This window comes from Sinocyclocheilus anshuiensis, unplaced genomic scaffold (assembly GCF_001515605.1).
Source record: "Sinocyclocheilus anshuiensis isolate Anshui unplaced genomic scaffold, SAMN03320099.WGS_v1.1 scaffold1625, whole genome shotgun sequence".
NCBI lineage: Eukaryota > Metazoa > Chordata > Actinopteri > Cypriniformes > Cyprinidae > Sinocyclocheilus > Sinocyclocheilus anshuiensis.
Window position 1 is genome coordinate 47,435 of NW_015539802.1, and position 24,373 is coordinate 71,807.

General features: G+C 36.9%; 1 protein-coding gene across 2 annotated transcripts in view; it reads left to right on the plus strand.

Annotated features, from left to right (window-relative positions):
• The window catches only part of LOC107683875 (glycerol-3-phosphate acyltransferase 4-like), a 25,669-nt gene extending 1,716 nt beyond the window's left edge, over positions 1–23,953 (plus strand). Inside the window, exons 2-14 of one of the 2 annotated variants that reach the window (XM_016479924.1) lie at positions 262–771; positions 3,541–3,613; positions 3,855–4,191; positions 7,122–7,196; positions 7,313–7,402; positions 10,032–10,125; positions 10,220–10,335; positions 10,503–10,558; positions 11,323–11,408; positions 15,603–15,731; positions 16,262–16,341; positions 17,920–18,047; positions 23,740–23,953. In XM_016479924.1, coding sequence (XP_016335410.1) covers positions 604–771; positions 3,541–3,613; positions 3,855–4,191; positions 7,122–7,196; positions 7,313–7,402; positions 10,032–10,125; positions 10,220–10,335; positions 10,503–10,558; positions 11,323–11,408; positions 15,603–15,731; positions 16,262–16,341; positions 17,920–18,028 — 1,413 coding nt within the window. In that variant the 5' untranslated portion in view covers positions 262–603 and the 3' untranslated portion in view covers positions 18,029–18,047; positions 23,740–23,953. Of the gene's footprint in view, positions 1–261; positions 772–3,540; positions 3,614–3,854; positions 4,192–7,121; positions 7,197–7,312; positions 7,403–10,031; positions 10,126–10,219; positions 10,336–10,502; positions 10,559–11,322; positions 11,409–15,602; positions 15,732–16,261; positions 16,342–17,919; positions 18,048–22,291; positions 22,469–23,739 lie in introns of those variants that run through there. The other variant, XM_016479925.1, reaches the window with a different exon arrangement.
• Positions 23,954–24,373: the final 420 nt, after the last annotated feature.

Below are 24,373 nucleotides of genomic sequence, written 5' to 3' on the forward strand. Positions count from 1 at the left end.
TCTTCTCTTCTCTTCTCTTCTCTTCTCTTCTCTTCTCTGTTATGTAAGTGTGTCTCCCACCACTGTACTCGTGGGAGCTCTATGACTCAAACGTGTCCTTGTTTGAGGTCCCAGTGTAGCTCCAGGCCACTCTGTTTGTCTTTGTGATCAACCTGTTGCGTTTACTTTGGTGTGTTCAGTCACTATCGGTTTGATTTGAATAAGCCTGTACTTGAGTGAATTGTAATCCTTTCCTGTTTGTGTTTCCTCCACATTCTCCAGGTTTCTTTATTTCAGGGTTCTGAGGGAAGAGCTGTCAAGTTCTGAGCCTACAGTCATCTGAATTGCCAGTGTTGAAGAATATGCATCATTAAATGCGAAGTAAATCACCTCTGGGCAGTGCCACACGCAGAATGATGTGTTTGCTTCATCCAGTCATGCGCCAATGGAAATGAAAGACTTTATAATGTCACCTGTCTTATTTATGGACCCATTCCACCTCATGCTCTGGAGACTTTGACCCTAAAAATTGCCGGAGAAAGCTGCCTTTTTGGGGTGTCCACTTTTCTTTCCCAGTTTATTTATTTTCTTCATAAAAACAAACCACTTTTTCATTTTGTAAAAATGGGCCCTTTTATGTCTCCTTTCAATAATCTGCTGTGCATGCTGTTGGGCATCTCTTTCACTGTCTGGTTCACACTGCTCTTGGTCTTCATCATTGTTCCTGCCATTTTCGGTCTGTCCTTCGGTATCCGCGGCCTCTACATGAAGACGCTGCTCAAGGTGTTTAAGGTGAGTTGAAGGTCATCTTGCTCTCTTTCAGGATGCTGTTGTTCAGACTGATTTATTTGTGGCCTTGCATTTGTTTACTGAATAGCATAGAGTTGACAGGAAGGTTGGAGTGAGAGAGATGAATAACCAATCGTTCAGTCAAATTAAATCAGTTGTTTTAAATGCGATAAATGAATTTAGGCATCGCAACATTGTAATGTACAGTAAGAAAAATGTATGTATCCGTTATGATATTTGCAAAATATTACATTAAACTGTTATTAAATTATTTGCATTTAAAAAAAAATTGTAAGTTTTAAAATCGAAATGTAAACATTAACGGGGTCATATGATGTTGCTAAAAAGAACATTATTTTGTGTATTTGGTGTAATGAAATGTGTTTATGCGGTTTAAGGTTAAAAAAACACATTATTTTCCACATACTGTACATTATTGTTCCTCCTCTATGCCCCGCCTTTCTGGAACGCGTAGATGTTTACAAAGCTCATCGGTCTGAAAAGCGAGGTGTGCTGTGATTGGCCAGCTATCCAGTGCGTTGTGATTGGCCGAATACCTCAAGCGTGTGACGGAAATGTTACGGCCCTTACCATATTGTGATGCCCTGTCCGACCGGAGCGACGAGACACGGCGGGCTAGAGTGAGCGCAGAGGCGGGCGGGCTTGAGAACGGCGCGGCCGGTGGATTCGACGAAGGAGCATCCGGAGGGCTTGCAGCGTAAAAAATGTAATGTTTACCAGAATCATTAGATAGCTGATATGATAACAATATTGTGCATCCTTATTCATGTGCCATGGTATTTATATGGCATTCTAAGGTTTATCAAATAATACTAGGGCACTGTCATAATACATGTTCAAAAAACATGGTATTATCACAGTACCTTGTCCAAAACATTATGGTACTAACATGGTGCATTTTGATACTTTTTTTATTTATGGAGTGCACTTAGCAATGTGAACTTCTCATGTGCTTCCAGAGCACACTGACAGGTTTTACATATTCATAATGTTATATTATTGTGGCCATCTGATAAGATGTGGATGGAGTTGGGAGGTTATTGAACACTGAGTGCACTGTTTGCATTTCTATTGAGTGCACTGTTTGCATTTCTATTGGTCCAAAACCTGTTAGGATCTAAATATAAACACAGCTTCTGTGTACGTAAGAGCCTAATAGGCCAGGTACAAGAAATGAGATCTGGATGAGGAGGACGTGTTGATCAAATGCACATCTGTTGACCGTTTCTAGAAAATGCATAATTTGCTTCCTTTAATGGCACTGTTTCCCCCCATATTATAATCATGGAGTTGAGAGACAGGAATGGAGGTGGAGTGAAGAGCTGAGGGGCTGCTCCTCTCCAGCTGTGGCTGATTTATTTCAGCATGACCTCACATCCGTCTGAAGCTGTTATGTAACCGTGTGTTCATTCGCACAGCATGAGCAGACGTGTGTGTGAGACTCTAGTCCTGCTGCCTGAAATTTCTGAAAACAAATTTTTTCCAACAACAAACAAGAGAATTTCTTGAAATAAAGGAGAAATTCTAGTTAAACGTCATGTTGTTTGGGTGTTAAACAACATTCAGCTTGGCCAACCTAGTCATGGGGAAGCAATAAAGTTTATCTTGTTCCTAAAAATTAGAGTAAAACATAAGTAAAATGCTTAAAAAGTGCTATTCCTGACTGTGTGTAGCACCTACAGCTCTGCAGTTTGAGCTGCACATTTAGGATTGCGAAGTTTTACTGTACCATAATCTCCAGGGACAAAATTATGAAAAATCTCAAAGTACTCTTATTACAGATTAGAAGAATCCCTGGTTTAGATGAAATGATTTTAGTGAAATAAGACAAATTAATAGGCCAACATTGAGGCATTGAAGTTAAAGCAAAACCTGTGTTAATTTGTCAAGATATCAATAGCAGCCTTTCAGTGTTTTCCGATTCTCAGTGCAGCAAGTCAATTGTGTGCATTGTGTGCTCCACATGCCTGAATTAACATACTGACATTATTCCTTCCTCCCACAGCTTTTCAATAAAGCGCTTGTTGTTCCCTAGGGGAATATTCAATATGTATGAGTGTCTGTGTGTGTTTGTGCTACAGTCCACTGACTGACTGTACATTAGAATTGTAATACTGTGCTGCAGGGATTACATTTTTTTTGTAGGCCAAAACCCGGAAACAAGTTCCTGTAGCATTTTAGCACTTCCAGTTCCATTGTCCTGAAGTCAGTAGGTTTTTGAATGGGGTTTTTTAATCGTTCTTTTGCTTCACTCAAACTGTCAAGGAACATTTCTTTTTTAAAATAAAGACTTTCGAAAGCTTTATGGTGGTGATGTTGAAATCATGTGAGTGGTTTTTACTTCCGCTGTATATAGGCTTCAACAAAGCATGATGAACAAAACATGTAAGAATCATAAACTTTAGTTGGTCACAGAGCTTATTTTCTGCAATAATCCAAAAACCAATGGAAAACCCTATTGGGTTTTTGTAGAGGCAACCAGATTGTTGCTAACTTCTGCATTGGCCTACAAATATGTCATCACCGCAGCAACTTTGAATTAAAAAGAAGAATGAAGATATTTCCCCGCCATTAATTGTTTATTTCATGCATAATCCGAATGTTAAATATGAATTAAATTATTTAATACATTTGTATACATAAATATTTAGATAATACTTTTTTCAAATCATGATCATTCTTACAATAGTAAACATTACTAGGATGTTGCAGTGGCAATTTAAATTGAGTTTGTTTTTCTTTGTTTTCCAGTGGGCCACAGTGAGGATGGAAAGAGGAGCCAAGGAGAAGAACCATCTACTGTACAAGCCTTACAGTCTTAATGGTACGTGTGTCAGTGGCTGTGTAAACCTATGGGATAATGATCTATTACTCCTGCTGTGTTCTCATCTGCATGTGGCATTGCTTGTTTTGGCGTTTCCCAAGTGCTCAGTCAATCTCACGTGATGTGAACTGAGGTGTTTTATTTTCAGGCAACAATTACTGGCGATGTCTGTTAATTCGGTTGCATATTAAAGATATTATTTCTTCAGGGTTTTGATATTGTATGTATTACTTAATCTCAGGCATTATTGCTAAAGAACCTACATCGCTGGAAGAGGAGCTCAAAGAGATTCGGCGAAACGGCAGCAGCCGAGATTTGGATGGCTCCGCCTCCTCCACCATCACAGGCCCCTCCCCTTCCACATCAGAGTTTGAAGTGTCAGACACCTTCTACTTCTGCCGCCGTGGGATTGAAAGCATCGTAGACGACGAGGTTACCAAACGTTTCACGGCAGAGGAGCTTGAGTCGTGGAACTTGCTGACCAGGAGCAACTATAACTTCCAGCACATTAGCACCAGACTGACGGTGCTGTGGGGTCTCGGCGTTGTCATCCGTTATGGGTTCCTGCTGCCCCTCAGGTGAGGAAGAAGGAAAATGGAGTTCTAGATTAAACGGCGCTGATATTAAAAATCTGGCTGATACGAATACATTTTATGACCAATAACCCATAAATGGCTGATATTACAATTCTGTACTATTTTGTCTTAATAAATAAAAAATATTAAAAACTAAAATCAGTCATTTTAAATGCTACTAGTGAATTTAGGTGTCACATCATTGTGATGTACAGTATGAGAAATGGATATTCATTTTGAGATTTGCTGAAGATTACATTTAAAAATGTTATAAAATTATTTCACTAATTACTTTAGTAAGCGTTAGGAGGTCAAATAAATGTAAACATAGGAGAAATGAGTATTGCAATTAAATCCTGAGTATTGGCAGATATACTTTATCCAATAATAACGGATACAAACATTTTTTTTTAAATCTCTTATTTTGGGTGGTAACCACTGATCTATAATAGAGAACTGGATTGCTCATGACGTCATAAAAGTGAAGCCGCCATATTGGAATTCCCATACATTCTTTTGAAATGAATAGGAAATCATATGATTTTAATGACTAAACATCACCTAACGAGTCAGAGTTTTTATATCTGAAGAATCCCTGTACATTCTTACAACGTAAACGTAAACGGCAACGGCATGCAAATGGTTATTTGTTTAATGTCGGCCATTTCCTCTCCATATAAAAAGTTACGTATCATAGTTATTACAGTACCGTACATCTGATGAACATGATAAACATCAGATGGACAAGATCCTCAACATATGCATTTCAAAATTTCTTTCATAATTACGTACATCAAGAAATATATTTTGTGTTGGATGTTACCTGTGTCGGCAGAGCACAGCAGACACGCCCACCTAAACGATTTCAATATATCCCTTAACCTGCCCGAACAGATATAAGCATTGTAGATAACATCTGAAGTAACAATTAATTTACATACACATAACATAAAAACTAATCCTGTGTGACCGATATGATTTAAATCGGGGGATTTTAGGTCAGTGTTTTGGCTGTCAGTCAATGAGGCCCTCTGCTGGTAGGGAATAGTAAGATGGCCGCTTGAACACTTCCAGTGGCTTCACCGCCGAATGGCAGTTTAGGACGCAATGAGCAGTGGTGGTGACGGATGTGGAAGATTGGAATCTACACTGATGTGAAGATTAGAAGAGAAGTATGCTAAAATGAAAAAGACAATGAGAAATGAGGCCACTGCTAACAACTAACAAGTGCTGAAATGCACTGTGGTACTACCATGGCTTTTTAATACATATGGTAATTTTATGTTTTTTGACATGTACCATGGTAGTGCATTGGTAATCTTTGAAGTACCTTGGCGTACAAAGTAACACAACGATATGTAACAAATGTGACCCTGGACCACAAAACCAGTCATAATCTGGTCAATTTTTATGAATAACTGAATAAATAAGCTTTCCATTGATGTATGGTTTGTTTGGAGAGGACAATATTTCGCCGAGATACAACTATTTGAAAACCTGGAATCTGAGGGTGCAAAAAAATCTAAATATTGAGAAAATCACCTTTAAAGCTCCTCCAAATGAAGTTCTTAGCAATGCATTTTACTAATCAAAAATTATGTTTTGTTATATTTACGGTAGGAAATTTACAAAATATCTTAATGGAACATGATCTTTACTTAAAATCCTAATGATTTTTGACATAAAAGAAAAATATTGTATTATTTTTGTAATATTGACCGATAATTTTGACCCGTACATTGTATTGCTACAAATATACCTGTGCTAGCTATGACTGGTTTTGTGGTCTAGGGTCTCAAATTATGGTATTACTTCCTGGGTGTTTTTTTTGTTGGGGACATAGCACAGAGTATTCAAATTAGAAACCGTTGCTTCATGAAGAAAGGAGCAGAGAGAACTACTGTTGCTCTCATTTACATGTCTGTGATAAAACAATCCAGCATAGATACAGTACATGGTTCATTGTTGGGTACATTTATACATTAAATTCTCATCCCTTATAATACTTACAGGGGCCCCTGTATGTCATATGACAGAGTAGAAAAAAGCAGCTCTTGTAACATTCAGCTGCCAATTAGAGTGTTAAATAAATAATAACCCTTATTTCTGATTGGCTGACATTATAATTTGACATCATTCTAACTGGCCCACCCTGAGACACTTGCTCTGTTCTGGCACACAAGTCTGAATTTAGCGTCTTAAAATACAGGCTAATTCTGATGCCCCCTCGGGGCCATATGGAGCTTGTGTAGGATTAATGTCAGTCAGGGTCGTGGCCTTAACCCACATTCTTTAATAGAAACTCCTCACCATCCCGTGTGCATATTTGAAATGAGGAAGAGCGCCTGATAGCTGAGCTCTGTTTAATCAGATGTTCTCACCTGGGTATTGTGGGATTAATTGAATCATGGACAGAAACCTAAATGCCCAGTGTCATTGCTTACATTTTTCAGCAGCATACATTGAGTCAGAGCTGTGGTGCGGTGGGGAGTGCGTGCTCTTGGAGCTGTGGTGATCATATAGCTATGTAGGTTTATATTTGGCCTGTAACATATTACATTCTCTCTATTTAATTTCATTAATATCCTGTTCTATCTTTGTATCTCCAGTCAAAGGCTCAAAAGTAAAAACTTGACTTTTTATATTAAAGGTGCACTTAGTAATTTATTGCCAACTAAAAAAAGTGCTACAAATAAAAAATACAAATAATTTGAAATCGAATGATGAAATATTAAAATGATATACATTCATATGAGATGAATACTCTGAATATTCTACATAGAGTAGGTCACATCCTCACATATGTTTCACAAATCCAGAAAAATGCAAACAAAACTTACTGTGCACTTTTAAATTAAAAATAGTTTAAAGGGTACATTTTGTAAAGATTGTTCCAGTGTTTGAGCTGAAATGCCTTGTTTTTGGTTTATCAGGTTAACATTAGCAATCACAGGAGTGAGCCTATTGGTTGTCTTCACCACCATGATTGGTTTTCTGCCCAATGGGAGGTAGGAAAATTCGTTAAATAAAAAAAAATGATATGATTTTATCTTAAACTAGTGCTGAACCAACATATCTGTGAAGCCATTAATGGATGTTAACGTGTCGCTGTGTGTGTTTGCAGGGTGAAACATTTTCTCAGTGAGAAAGTGCACCTGATGTGTTACCGTATTTGTGTGAGAGCACTGACTGCTATCATCACATACCATCACAGGTAAGAAGCGTCACAGATGTGTGGAAGAACATACGCACGCTTACTGGAAATTTCCAAACATCTGAAGCCTTGGCATTTTGGGTCATTGTGCAATCTGAAATCGCACGTTCACAATCACACATACAAGCTCTCACTATCAGATGCTCACACTCACATTAGCATCCACATGCATGTAGTCACAGACATAAATATTCATTTAGAATAATCACAATCAAACACTCGCATTCTCAATCACATGCTCACAATCTCTCTCACAATCATGTTCACAAATCAAACATTCACATACATGCACAATCACAAGCATACTATCACAATCAGATGCTCACAATCACACAAGGACACTCACAATAACATGCCCACAATCTCTCTCACAATCAGACACTCATAATCACTTTCATGCACACAATCCCACAAATACGCTCTCAATAAGATGTTCACAATCAAACATTCACATACATGCACAATCACAAGCATACTATCACAATCAGATGCTCACAATGACATGCTCACCATCAGTCTCACAATGAAATTCTCAGAATCATACAATCACACACATACTCTCACAATTAGGCTCACAATCACATATATGCTCACAATCATATGCTCGCATATATTCACAATTACCCACACATTCTCACAATCACACAAACACTCACATAACATGCACAATCACAATAAGATTCTCACAATCACACACAGACACCCACAATAACATGCTCACCATCACTTTCACAATGAGATTCTCACAATCATGCAAACACTTACATACACACACAATCACACGCATACTTTCACAATCAGGCTTACAATCACATGCTCACATATATTCACAGTCACACATACTCTCACAATTAGATGCTCTCAATCACACAAGCATTCACATACACACTCACAATCAGACTTTAACAATCAACAAACATCACACACACATTCACAAGCTCACAATCAAACACTCACGTAAACACATACAATCACACACATACTCTCAATCGGTAGCTCACAATCACAGAAACATACACATATACGTTCAGAATCGCACACATGCACACAATCACATGCTCAGTCACTCCAACAATCAGACACTAACAATCAGTCAGTCATATACACACACAATCACACACACTTTCTTAATCAGCCAGTCGCACAATTACACAAACTAATGCACATTCTAACATTCACACTAACAGTCACTCATGCTTACAATCTCACACCATCACAATCATGCATATTGCACACTTAAATCATGCATTTAAAATCACATGCTCACAAACTCAAGAAAGCATTCTGAAGAATGTACTAGTCACTCTTTTCAATGCAGTTACAGTGAATGAGAGCTGGTGATTGAGAATATTAAAGGGATAGTTCACCCAAAAATGAAAATTCTGTCATGAATTACTCACCCTCATGTCGTTTGAAACCCGTAAGACCTCCGTTCATCCTCAGAACACAAATTAAGTGACACCATAGACATAGACAGCAAGGGTCTTACCACGATCAAGTCCAGAAACGTAGCCAGGACATCGTTAAAATAATCCATGTGACATCAGGGGTTCAACTGTAATTTTACGAAGCTACGAGAATACTTTTTGTGCGCAGAGAAAACAAAAATAACGACTTTATTCAACAATTCGTCACCTCCTCGTCACCCTATAGCGCCATTTTGGAGAATATCACATATGTAAACAACGTATGCTGTTCTGTAGCAGTAGGACCGTACGCAGATACGCTGTTTAAGCTTTGAATGTAAACAACATATCCGTGCACATACGTTGCATATGTTGTTTACGTATGTGATACTCTCCAAAATGGCGCTATAGGGTGATGCGGAGGAGACAAATTCTTTGCGTACAAGAAGTATTCTCGTAGCTTCGTAATATTACAGTTGAACCCCTGATGTCACAAGGATTATTTTAACGATGTCCTTGCTTACGTTTCTGAGCCTTGATCGTGTTAGGATCCTTGCTGTCTATGGAGGGTCAGAGAGCTCTCGGAATTCATCAAAAATATCTTAATTTGTGTTCTGAGGATGAGCGAAGGTCTTACGGGTTTGGAACGACATGAGGGTGAGTAATTAATGACAGAATTTCATTTTTGGGTGAACTAACCCTTTAACTCTAGCAGGTTCTGTATCAATGGTGCATCAGGCACTTTTAGATGCTAATGTTATCTGATAGAGAGAGTGGGGTCAGACGTCATAACACCCAATAGGTAACAGCGGCTTGGTTTTTCAGTGTCAGGTCAGATGAACCATCTTCAACTGAATTGTCATTATCTCAGCTTTCGCCTTAATGTGATCATGTGGTATTTCAGGTCACAGTCCTCCTGTGCATTCTCTCTCTATCTTCTTTTATCTTCCTCCCAAAATATGATAAGAATAAAGAAAAGAAGAAAAGTCTTTCTCTCAGGACCTCTCCCTTGACAAGTCAAACTGGTTACTTTCACAGGGACATTCAGGGTTTTGTGTCAACAAAATAGCATGAAGAAGACACTACTAAAAACTGTTGCATGTCAGCCCAAACTCTTTCATTAGATTTGGCCTGTTTACCATAAACTCACATTGCTCTGCTTCTCCTGCCACTATTTACACTCTCCGCTCACAATCTTCTCTCTGTCTCTTTGTCTGGGACAGTGAAAATAAACCCAAGAATGGAGGCATCTGTGTCGCCAACCACACGTCACCCATTGACATCATTATACTGGCCAGTGACGGATGCTATGCAATGGTAAGTGTGTGTGTGTGTGTTTCTTGACTGGAACTGTAGTTGGTGTGTGTGAGAAAGAAGCTCTGAAAGGGTTAATTGCATGCGTGTGTTATAGGTGGGTCAGATCCATGGGGGCCTGATGGGGCTCATTCAGAAGTCTATGGTGAAAGCTTGTCCGCACATTTGGTTCGAGCGCTCAGAAGGCAAAGATCGCCATCTAGTGGCTAAAAGGTGACACAACCTTACAGCATGTCTTATTTCTGTGGCTTTTGAACAGAAGTGCTGGATTCCTCTAAAAATATTGCTTGTAACATTATTAGTTCAAATATCTCGCTGAATTGTGTTTTTTATAACACTCATATGCATTATTGTCATTAATTAAATGAATTGTATTTCAGGTTGAACGATCACGTAAAAGACAAACGCAAACTGCCCATCCTCATATTCCCCGAAGGTGAGCTGAACTCATTCTCAGAAATTATTATTAATATGAAAGGGAGACTAGAGGATACCTCCTTCATCTCCTTTCCTTCATCCACTACCATTAAAATGTTTGGGGCCAGTAAGATTTTTAATGTTTTTGAAAGAAGTCTCTTATGGACATCAAGGCTGCATTTATTTTTAATAATTAAAATTTCATATTATTGTTCAAAAATACAGTAAAATCAGTAATGCTGTGAAATATAATTACAATTTACAATAACAGTTTTTTTATTTTTATTTGAAAATATTTTTATATCAGCAGCCAGTACTCTAATCTTCAGTGTCTTGTCTTCAGATTCTTTATTATTTTCAATTTTGAGAAGTGTTGTGCTGCTTAATATTTTTGTGGAAGCCGTGATAATTTATTTATTTATTTTACCTACTGACCCCAAACTTAAACGGTGGTGTATATATTTTTAAATTTAAAGGCATTATAACTTTAGACAGCAGACAACAAATACTGGACATCCATAATTCAAAATCAGTGTTTGTTAATTTTTTTTCTCACAAAGCGAGCTAATCACAGTTGTTGATCACAGGCAGAGAAGTAATGTAATTGAAAAGCTTGCTTGCTTGTTTGTGATTGAATAAATGACAATTGACCTTTTACAGTTTCTCCACTAATTTATATATGTATATAAAGTTATAGTAACCAACATGGAAGAGGTGTTGTGAACTGGTTGTTAATATGGTATTATGTTTGTTTCATGTGTGTATCATGTAATTTGTCTTCAGGTACCTGCATTAATAATACGTCAGTCATGATGTTCAAGAAAGGAAGCTTTGAAATTGCCTCAACTGTCTACCCCGTCGCCATAAAGGTCAGAAATCTCACTTCTCTAATGAATACTCTGGGTAAGGGATGCGAACAAACCTTGAACATAAGTATGAAATATTGGTGCACAACTTGTCTTGTAATGCTCATGCTATGATCATAAATAATACCAAAATGATAAACATTGTAGTCTGAGACCACTAATGAAAACACTGCTTTTTTACGAATTACATTATCAGCATAATGATTTGAATTAAAAAATGACTATGAATGATTGTCCTAATATTTGGTTTGCCCTCTTTTGCTTTAACAACAGCAGCTTTCAAGCTGAAAGAGCTTTTGTGTCAGTCCTGATGATCATGTTGGATCTGTTTATTGCATATAAAAATATTGCATAAACTTACTTCTACACAAAATCTTAAAATAACGAAGAAATATTTTTGAATTTTTTTGTCAAATTTCGTTGTTTTACAGTTTTCAAAATACTAAAATGTTTTTTCCAAGTTTAAATGAGAGAAAAAAATCCCAGATTTTTAATGTGGTCTTTAATGTAGATTTTTGGACCACACTATAAAACTGTGAGACATATTGAGTTGATGTGTGCTATTTCTTTTCTCTAAGTTCTTACTGACGCGGTCTGGATCTTCATTAAAAATAAAGTTCATTCACTCTTTCCTAACGTTTGGATCAGAAGGAAGGCAACGCAAACCCTGTTTTTCCACAACTTGGCACTGCACAGCATCTTGTTGTATTCGGAGCCATCGTTATCGTTTGTTTTCTGCGTTTGCCTCTTGTTATTTACGCTAGGCTAGAGCCCTGCACGGGCCTCAAATTTAGGCCCTAGCCCGGCCCTGGCCCTGGCCTGAGACGCTCAGGCCCTAGCCCGGCCCTTGTCTGACAGCTCATCAGAATTCTTGGCTCGAGTCCGACCCGAGCCTGTCTTTTTTTCCCCCTTCTCCCAAAACAGCTTATACTACTGTTTCAGCTATTAAAATAGTTCAGTTTTGTATGTAATGGCAAAGTAATTTTATTTCGTTTCGTTTTTATTAAGTTAATTTAGAAAAAATGTTTGGAGCATTTTTAGTTAGTTAAATATAAGCTTTTTGTTTTTTAAAGTAACGACCAAGCGGCCAGCGGCAGACAGTGAGTTGATCATAGTCTGTTTGATAAATTTTGCCTTCTCAAATCATCATGACTTGCCTAAAATAAAATCTATAGATCTAAAACGGTAACAATGTTTAAACGTTAAACCTAGATAAATGTGCGCTGTATCCAATAGTTTGTTCGGAGAGTGGAAGCTGAAGCGCGCTTTGCAGGACATAGAGGCGCCAGCGCGATCACTTGCATTTTTTTCAGTGGATACGCCGTCATTTTTACTCATAAAGGTAAGAGTAATACATCATTCGGAACTGTAAAGGGTCTACTTTTATTTGTGTGCACTCACAATATCAACAAAACGTTGTGCCTTTATAAAATAAAGAAAACAAACATGATGCGCTTTCTGCCGTCTCGGTCTTGAACAGGAGCGCTTCACAAAAAAGAACCGAAACTCAGCGAATACATGCCTCACAGACATGATAAATATATCTGTAGAAAGCTTTAAATTACTTAACGAAATAAAATAAACAATCGAACAATCAAAAACAAAAACTCTTTCATTATAATCATAATCATAATCCATAAAGATGCACTTCTCTCTAAAGGCGCGTCTAATGAGGAGATGGCGAGTCAGGATCAGGAACTTCATCCTTGCGACACCGACTCAGAAAACACTAGTTTTTTAGTAAATAATTCAAATATTTCCTTACTAGGCTATTTCCCCCTGACACATTCACGGTAATTACTTTTGCCTGGGCTTTGCGGCAAGCTTTAGCCTATTGCGTGCATTTGAACGCAGATCTCTTCAGCTGCGCTGACGGCATGCTCGCTCTGCTGCTGCGGGACACTAAACACCGTCGAGCCGCTCTTGACAGTCGCAGTAGCACGGTCTCGTGTTGTTTCCACCAGCGCGGCAATTTTTTTCCATCACTAATTGATGGATGTCTAAAATATAAAAATAAGGAGAAGCCTAAAACAGGCCTGAGGCCCGGCCCGCGTCTTAACTATGATGTGAAAATTGGCCCGAAGCCCGGCCCAAGGGGCGTAAAAAAGTCAGAAATGCAGGGCTCTAATTTACACTACGTGTGAGAATTGGTGGGCAGGGCTAAATAGACAGTGATGTAGAAGCAGGCATTGATCTTCTGCAGAGACAGTGTTTATCCACATTATTACATCATAGAGTGTCACATTTAGGGCTGTCGCGATTCGTCGATTTTATTCGACTATTCGATTTTTTAAAAATCCTCGACTTCATTTTGCTCGCGTCGACTAACCGGCAAAATACCGGAAGTGGCGCATTTCATAAAACATAGAATCCATAAAACACATGATTAGACTGTTTCCCAAGGCTGCATGATATATTAAACCATAATTAAGCATAATTGTGAATTCACAAACACTACGATTTAATTGGCTAAATAATTATATGCGATGCCGTTCTAATACAGTATATGCGCTTTAATTATTTACATGCGTGTAGGTTAAGTACATGCGTCACACAGCGGCTCCGTTCACAGTAGTTCCACAGGAACTGATATCATTTACATGTGTGGAGCATCTCAAACTCCATCTCTGCATGTTGTTGTGAGTTTGGGTTTATATTAACGTTCATCTGGGAAAGCAACTTGCGCCATTTCATCAGATTTGTAAGGTAAATAATTTATAAATCTATGCAAACTCAGGAGAATACATCGCGGTTTCAAAATAAAAGCTCAAACCCTCACTCTGAGTTTACGCGTTTTGATGTCCACATATTCTTTTAATTACAGTGGCTATAGCATTTCTGTCCTAATTAAATGGCCAAATATTAAAGATTAAGTGGACATTTGAATTAAATGGTGCTTGGTCAATATTAAACAAGCATTAGATCGCACAGCAATGTGTAAAAATAATCATCAGACCGTTGGCGCCCTCTGCAGGCCTTTGTTGTAATGCGTAATGTACATTAGCTCTATTGTTTATAAAACAATAAAATGATATGAATTCTTTCTTTTCATACTTTATTTGAACTAATTATTATTGCCTCAGTGATATTATATATGTATTTTAAGTAATTTTAAAGGCTATTGTTCACTTACATCTATCTTTATTACCACAAAAAAATTATTGATTTCAGTGATTTGGATTATGAGATGGATGCACTTTACTTTTGCTTTAAAAAGAGGATTTCATAGAAATGTGGGTTTAATAAAATATAGTTTAATAAAATATTCTTAAGTAAAATTGTTGATTTTTTGTAGGAAATTAATAGTTTAGATGAACCGATTAATCGACAAATTAGCCGATAGATTAATCGAAATAAAAATAGTCGTTAGTCACATTCCAAAAGCTGTTGTTTTGGCAGACTGCCTTAAATATAAGTTGTTTTTAGACTAATGGGAAAGTTTTGAGTTCTGAAACTTACAGGATGTTTTTTATGGTACAATGACCTCTTATATATCAAAATTTTGGTTTCTCGGTTCATGACCCCTTTAACGCTGCAGCTGGTAGACTGTATGATTTCACTCTTGTTCTGAGCTGTGAAGCTGCTTTCAAAGGTTGAAATACATCTTCTCTTACTTTATCAGCTCTTATGGTAAATGGATGGATGTTAATGTCCTAATCAGCATTTGTCAGCAGTAACATCTAAACATCCTTAAAACAAGATTCCTTGAGAATTTAAAGATGTAAAAGATATTATTATAATTATATTATAAGATACTATAAGACTTATTTTCAGAGAATAGATCTGGCATTATTTTTGTTTTGTATTAGCTTGCAAAAAAATGTGCTTAAAGAAAAAATTGGACCTACATTTGAAATACATTACATGCTTTTTAATGCAATATATTTTTTTGTTGTGTTTTGTTGTTGTTGTTGTTGTTTTTTTGGTCTACGTTTAGAGTTTTAAAAGTTTTATATATAACTTAAACATTTAGACAAATAAAAAAATATAAACCATATAAACTTAATTCAAGAAATGTTATCTGAAAACATGTTTTACTTATTACAATTTTTTTTCTTGTTTTAAGAATATTTGGGTGTGTTTACGGGAAAAAAAATAATGATTATGGAAAATGGGGAAAAAAAAGACCTTGTTTTTTGTCAGCATTGTGGTGATGGTTGCATTGTATTTCATTTGCATCTCTTTGTGTTTTTCTAGTATGACCCTCGGTTTGGGGAAGCCTTCTGGAACAGCAGTAAGTTTGGGATGGTGAATTATCTGCTCAGGATGATGAGTAGCTGGGCCATCGTCTGCAGCGTGTGGTACCTGCCTCCGATGAGCCGTCAGGTAAGGCTCACACACATGCATCCTCTGTGAATGCAGTAAAATCTGTGGTATGAATGAGTTGCACTGCCCTTCCCATTTTTGCATTGGTGCATTTAATACACAAATCAAGCACAAATGAGCCCGTGTGGGTTTGGAGTTTTCTCCACCCACCACAGATTGGAAATGGACATCTGTGTTTGCATGTGGGCATGCAAATAAACAAATAGACCATTGTTTTTAACGCATCTAAAAGCCTACCATCCCGAAAAAAGCATAGGTAAATCATTGTGCTGGTGTGATCCGCCCCACCTTGAATGTTACAAAAGTTCTCTGGAAAATCACTGGAATAATGTTGGAAGTCCTTCCTTTATGCATTTGTAGTTTGTTTTACTATTTCAGAAAAATAAGATCTGTTTCTTCAGTTAGAAATAAACATGCTGTTAACTGAAAATGCTGAAAATAAGTATAAAAATACATTTTAGACACCTAATAAATTTTAAAACCAAAGGTCAAGGTTTTTTTTTGTCAAGGTCTGTTTTGTCTCCTTGCAGGAAGGTGAGGATGCAGTGCAGTTTGCTAACAGAGTAAAGGCAGCCATTGCCAGACAGGGTGGTCTGGTGGACCTGCTGTGGTAAGTCAGCTGTCATATCTGACTCAGCAGCTGTGCTTGTACTATTGTATAAAAAAAAAAAAGGATCTGTAAAATTTACGGTAAAAAAGGGCAGCTGTGGTTGCCAGAGCTTTTCCTTCAAAAATATGGTAGCAACATTTTAGGTTTTACGTACTGAATTTACATTTACAGTAAAAAACAACAACAAAAAACACCCATTTCATATAATTATATAATGTTAACTCTTTCCCCGCCATTGACGAAATTTTATGGCTTTCGGTAGGAGGTGCTATTACGCACCTTCTGAAAGACTACTGGATTAAATGTCTGGATTAAAACAAGGCGAAGAAGAAGCAGAAAAAAGCATTTGTAAGCAGATGCATATGTAAAATAACAAGAACATTAAACAGCATATATATCAAAACTGCCAAACAATACCGAATGAAATGATGATCCAGGAAGTGGTTTAGGACTGTGCAAGCTTTGGATGTGTTGATGGAAGCGATCTGTTCCATCTATGTTTTGATCATCGTTCTGAATCTGATCCGGACATAGCCTTTTTAAAAAAAGCATTTTTTCAGCTTTTTGTTCAAAATGATGCTTTTTTTCATGAAACTTACCCACATTCAAGTGTTAATAAAAAAAAAAAGAGTGCATGAACCTAGAATAAAACGTTTTTTTTTTTTTGTTTGTTCAGATATTCATACAACAAAATATTATGGGGGGAATTAAACTTTTATGAAAATTATCAAAAATGCTCGCGGTGGCTGGGAAAAAAAAATGCTGGCGGGGAAGAAGTTAATTTAACAGCCTGTGCTGAAATCTGTTTTGTACCTTTATAATACATTTATAACCACCATAAAACACAGGTGGTATAGAGAAAGCCACATGATGAATCAAAGCTCATCACAAGTAGCTTTTTCACAAGCTGAAGTAAATACTAATATATAGAAGGTGCACAGTGTCGTTCATACAAATACAAAACACCATTATGGTAACACACATAACATTACTTTACCAACATTAGATGAACCCTAATGTATATATCTGATAAGTAAAAACATAGTAATTTCAGTTAAAAAACATAAACAGGGAATTTAGTTTTTTTATAGCATTGCTTGTTCTTTTTTACATCCAGAAGCTGTTAATTTTATAGTAAAATACTGTGAAACGTCCCATTAGATTTATTACAGTTTTTCACCGTGTACAGTAAGAGAATTTAATGTTTAATGTCCAATTAACAGGTTTTTACCATAGCAATTTTCAAGTCTTTTGCCATTAAAATTATGCTCATTTTTACAGTGTAAACACTAATGTTGAGGCCAAAGAAAAGTAATAAAAACACTAATATAAGCTGTAGATTGAGAGATAAGTGACAACTGTCTGTTAAACCAGAAAATGTCTGGGCTTAGCTGGTTTAAGCTGATCTACCAGCCTGGCTAGCTGACAGCTGCCCAAAACCCCTCTAAAACCAGCCAACATGGTTTTGACCAGACTGGGAGATCAGTAAACCAGCTTAGGCATATCAAAGCTGGTTTTCTCAGTAGGTAAATGGCCTTTCTTTTGGTAAAAGAAACTGGATTTGTGTTTTTTTTTCAGGGACGGTGGGTTGAAACGAGGAAAAGTGAAAGACACTTTCAAAGAGGAGCAACAAAAACTCTACAGCAAGATTTTGGTTGGAACGCAAGAGAACCGCAGTCGTTCTTGAGGAGAGGAAGATGAATCAGGTGAGGACCTGGAGGCCAAGATACGGTTCTGACACCTGGACAACGATGTTCTGCTTTTGTTTTACATCACATAGCAAGAACTGTCCTTGTTTAATTGTTCATCTTTATAAAAGGACCAAAGCGTGTCCAGTGTTTGGTCAGATCGTGATCAAAGCACCACGAGACGTGTTTTGATGCGTAATGTTCCTTTAACCGAAGTCAGTGTAGCGTGATTCAGTCTGTAGTGGCCAAGTTACCCATGAGGAGTCATAAGGATGCAATACAGCAGTTTAATGGTTTCTTTCTCTGTTTTGTTGTTTTTTTTTCATTTGTTATGGTTTCTTTTTCTTTTATTATCATTTGCTCTTAACGTGTCATTAGGACGCAGTAAACTTTTAAATTTGATGGCCATGCAGGGTGTCCGCGGGTCCTTAAAAAGTCTTAAAATGTCTTAAATAACGTTTTCCTAATATAAGGCCTTAAAAAGTCTTCAAATGTCTTAAATTCGGATTCGATGGGTCTTAAATATTTTTGGTCTCATTACGGCTCAAATATCTTAAGTCTGAAGGAGCTAATGACTTTACAATCATTGGACAGACCGAAGAAACCCGCGGTAAGTTACTGCGTCATCAGAGAGATTTGCAGTAAGTTAGCAGAATACAGAATACAAGCTCGCGCTGAGGCTCACTCTGTTTGTCTCGAGACTTCAGAACAAATTAGCGTGACCGCACACATAAACTCAGAAGAAACACACTGAGGTAAAAATTCACAATGTTTAGTTTATTCATAACATGATATAGTTAAATAACACCATGACAAGTGAGCTATTTTGCTCAATATTCTCACGACGCAAAAAAAACATTGAAAACACCTACAGAGTGCACGCATTACGTGAAGTCTAGTGCGCATGCGCATTTAGAGTGTGCTCTGCCTGATCACTGCATGATTCAGTCTATTAAAATACATTCAGAATGTAAATTTAACTTGTTCATGTCTGCAGAAACCCTGCCATGTATGGTTGATGGAAACGCCTCATCAGGCTGCACGTAGGTGTCCGAAAGCATTTCCATCTCTCTGCTATACTTCTGCTGCGTGAATCACTTTAATCCTGGATTAAAGCAGAAATATGCATGAAAATCTTGCTATTTATTTTGAGGACATCAAGCTTATACTGACCTTTGCAGATGAATAATCTGCATTAACTTTTCAAAATACCTCTGGATAAACAATCAAACCTGTGTGAAGGGTTTGAGAAGAATTTGTTATATATTATTTTTATTTTTTTTTCTCGTCCTTGTGTGAAAGACTCTTTTCCATTTCCATTTCCATCTGGGAGTCAAATCATAAGAGTCTTAATGACATTGGCCAAGTGATGGCCAATTGAAAACTCTATGAAGTGTTGTTCAGGTACTGCACACATTCAAATTAAAACCATTACTTGTGATGTTCAAACAACACTAAGCAGCATGTACTGTATATATGCAACCAGTGTTTCCTAGGATTTTTTTTAGATAAAGTAACATTTTATTATTATTTTAAAATGAAATACAATTTATCACAACAAACTCTTTAACATTTCAAAAACTGCATACAACACACTTATCAGGATCATTTTGAGGTCAATGATAATATGATCCAATTAAATGAAATAAGTTGTCTGACGATTTGTCTGTGTGATTTTGTCTCTTCAGACCAATGCAAACAGGCTGAATGAGCATGAAAATTCACTCTCTGATAGTAGGTGCCATGTTTTACATGTAAAATGTAAATTGCATTTATGACATGCTTATGTTTGTTTTGGTCTGAACAGATGCATCAATTGCCATTCGTTCAAATTAAAATGTTTATCGCTCTGAATTTTTACACAGAGCATTAGTCTTAAACAGGGTGTAAGACCTCAAATTAAAAAATGCCATGTCACTGCAAATAAAGCATTAGTGCCACAATGTCCTGAATATCAGAGCAGGAAACACTATGCAACTAACTAGCTCTAAAACTAAAACACTAAAGGGCTCATAATGAAGCAGAATCAAAACGTATTTTCACAACATGCTCAGGAAACAGAAATGCTGTGTCTGAAATCGCATACTCTCTGAATAGGTGCTGCTTTTGAATAAGTAATTAATTTGTGACTGCTAAAATGTGTTTTATATAGTATGAACGTGTGTCGTATGAAGGAAATCCAGATGTACTACATATGTCATGTCATTATCATTTGTACGTCAGTTGCCTTACTGTTGTTCACAAATCCTCTCCCATGGCATTATCTGGATACTTTTCGCCTACTATTTTATGAATACTGTGAATTCGGATTTCTACTCAAACTGTTTTTCACCTACTATATAGTAAAGAAAGTATGCGATTACGGATGCAGCCCATGTGTACCAAGGGTCTTTCATTTCAAGACTATGTTTGGTTACAACCACTGACAAACAAGATGTTTGTTTAGCCAACAACGTTAGCTTTTTGACTTCAAATGTAAGGCTAGTTTGGATAGGATGATACTGTGTAATTCTTAAAGGGATAGTTCACCCAAAAATGAAAACTGTCATTAATTACTCACCCTCATGTTGTTCCAAACCCCGCAACACTGTGTCCTAACTACACGCGACACAACAAGATTCCAGCGACAAGCAATTTGGGTGTCCACACCAGACGCGACGCATCACCGCGATGTGACAGAATCAATCAAATATCACAGCCAATCAGAAGTGGGCCTGGGCGGGCTCTCTCCGGAAGCGCAATGAAATGGATTTCATAAATATTAAACCTTTTTACCATTATTAAATGTACAAACTGAGTGACTGATACCATCTTTATGGAATAAGCTTGTTGGTTCACATTGGTTCACATTGTTTTAACGTACATCTTATCGTATTTTCAAGATCTGAGGTAAACTATGTTGTTGTTTTCAGTATGGCTATAAGGCCACGCAATATGATATTCAAACTCGCATTAGACACGTTTAACTTTGAATAAAGTACATAATCACCTGAGAGTTATCTACTGTCATATAGTTTGTATGTTGTTGCTCTGGCCGCGACGTCGTGGAAATAGAAACCGTTTCTAAAATAGAAATTTCACGTGCCGCCGTTGTGGCTCGGTAGGATAAAAATTCAGATTAACATGGAAAAGATACCTTTTATTGCGTGTCGCAGCATCATGTCGCGTGTAGTTAGGACATGGTGTCAGACCTTCGTTCATCTTCAGAACACAAATTATGATATTTTTGATGAATGTGAGAGCCTTCTGACCCTCCATAGACAGCAACGCAACTACTACATGACATCAGTGGTTCAACCGGAATTTTATGAAGCTACAAGAATATTTTTTGTGTGCAAAGAATACAAAAATAACTAAACAAACATTATATAACAAAATAACTTTGTTTTTGCACAAAAAAGTATTCTTGTAGCTTCATAAAATTACGGTTGAACCACTGATGTCACATGGACTATTTTATCGATGTCCTTTCTAACTTTCTGTGCCTCGAACGTGTCAGTTGCGTTACCGTCTGTGGAGGGTCAGAAAGCTCTCGGATTTCATCAAAAATACCTTAAGGGTGAGTAATTAATGACAAAATTTTCATTTTTAAGTGATCTATCCCTTTGATATAAACCCTTAAATGGGTGTGTGCAGTCAACTTGCACCAACTTGGATGGTTATTATTAGTTTTTCTCATTCATTCATCATTCATTAGTGTAGTGTCAGAGCAGCATCTTTTACACAGCCTGGCCATCAGCTCAAGGAGGCATGTACTGTATGATGGAGTTCCCCCAATGATTTTTAATTTAAGAAAGTATATATTTAAATATGATTAGACTTCATCTACATGCTTAAAAATTGAAATTGAATTGGCCAGAAGCAGTGCAGTACTTCACTAATTACAACTTTAAAGACAAGTCAGCCTGTAATAAACAGATTGAATATAATTAAGGTTTAGATCTCAGCTGTGAACTGAAATAGCACGACTACATACCAGCATGTGAATCAGTTCAGCTGCTGGGCTCAATACGTGGGAATGGCTCTGTACAGTTTTAAACCAGTTACTGAGTGCATATAAATGGCTCTGTGGAAACAGAGAGAGAGGTTGGATAAACATGCCACCGATCACAATGTATCATATACAGTTGCTCAGACCTTCATTTAAGGTCTGATGTAGTTCTCAGCTTTATGAAGGGGTTCAACTGGAGATCAGCTTGTGGAGGGAGTCATTAATCATGTAGGACTTATTCCAGTTCACTGACTTTGTGCTCTTTCTGCAGTGTTTTTGCAGTTCATCATCAGTTCAGTATCCTCCTGGGATCCAGCAGTTCATCTGTAGATAGCATGTGTTTACAGTCAAGTCTATACATGTCCTCTTGAAGACTTAAAACTGATCTGGCCATGACAAATTCCTCTCATTGTTTTTAAAAATGTCTGATATCACAAACACATCTACTTCAGCAAAATAAATATTGTATTGAAATTATTTATAGGTAAAAAAAAAAAAAGCAGTAGTACAGTAGTGTTTTATTTTAAAACTTCCACCATTGTTCAAAAGTTACAGTAAAAAACTTTAATTTATTCTGTGATCAAAGCTGAATTTTCAGCATCATTACTCCAGTCTTCAGTGTCTTATGATCCTTCAGAAATCATTCTGATATGATGATACACTTATTCCCAATTCCCAGGAGAAAGTTCAAAAGAACAGTATTTATTTGAAATGTCATTAAAATGTCTTCTAATAATTTTCAACCATTTAAAGTGTCCTTGCATTAAATATAAATTGTGTATGTGTACATTGTTAATTAATTTTTAATGCATGACTCATTTTGTAAATTCATACATTTACAGGTGAATTAGGTAATAAAAATGACTATGAAATATGACTAAATTTGTCAAATTCCATTAACTTTCATTGACTTTTTTTTTGTATTGCAAGTTGCAAAACATATGTGACCCTGGAGCACAAAATCAGTCTTAAGTCGCTGGGGTATATTTGTAGCAATAGCCAAAAATACATTGTATGAGTCAAAATTATTGATTTTTCTTTTATGCCAAAAATCATTTGGACATTAAGTAAAGATCATGTTCCATGAAGATATTTTGTAAATTTCCTACCATAAATATATTAAAACTTAATTTTTGATTAGTAATATGCATTGCTAAGAACTTCATTTGGACAACTTTAAAGGCGATTTTCTCAATATTTTGATTTGTTTGCACCCTCAGATTCCAGATTTCCAAATAGTTGTATCTCGGCCAAATATTGTCATTTCCTAACAAACCATACATCAATGGAAAGCTTATTTATTCAGGTTTCAGATGATGTATAAATCTCAATTTTAAAAAATGGACACTTATGACTGGTTTTGTGGTCCAGGGTCACATATGTTAATATAAACATGCTTCTTGCCTTCATTTTTAATGTAAGTGGGTCCTGATGTCAACAACAAAAGACATGCAATACATTTTTTTTGTTTATTTTTCATTTCATGTCATTGGAAAATTTAAAACATTACAAATTCCGAAACAAACAAAAAAACTATTTTTGCTGGCTCTCAGGAGGATATGCAACATGTCCATGCTACTGTGTATATGACACACATTTTCTTTGCTACAATAAAAATAAAGGTTCTCAATTGGAATCAGTAGTTCCATGAAGAACCTTTAACATCCAGTAAACATTTCCATTCCACAAAAGGTTCTTTTAAGAACTGTTCAATGAAAGGTTCTTTGGGGAGTATTTGGATGTATGTTTTGACATAATGGGGGTCTATCAGACATAACAATGTCGCCAGTGATTTGTCTGCTGCCACGCTCTAAAACGGCACCTTTCCAACACATCCACCTATACGTCACTGACTGATATATTAGTTAAAAATCTTCCAATGTGATACAGTCATATGTTCAACTATATTAAATGTAAATAAAATAACTTCAACACAACATTCACTGTCTCAAGTTTATGACAGTTATGTTGCTATTATCCTTTGCTTTTTCTTGAAGGATACACTTCAAATACACCCTTTTAGCATCTTGTCCCAGGTCATGTGACAAAAGAGGCCAACCAAGGTCCAGTAGCTGACTCCTCAGGCACAGGAAAGATGTGGCCCACCCATAAAAGCCTGTCCTGGGCCTGCTGAGGGGTGGAGCAGGCTGTAAAAAGAAATGTAAAATTGGACATGGTTATTAGACTCTACATTGACGTATGAATGGAGAACCGAGGCATAGGGACAAGTTGTTCTGCCAGAGTCCTTTCACTTAACATGAATTATAAACATTCATTCAGCCTGCCACGGCTGGGCTGGAGTCAGACCTGAGAAACAGAGATTTTCCTTCATGGTGACATTTCTCTTAAAAAG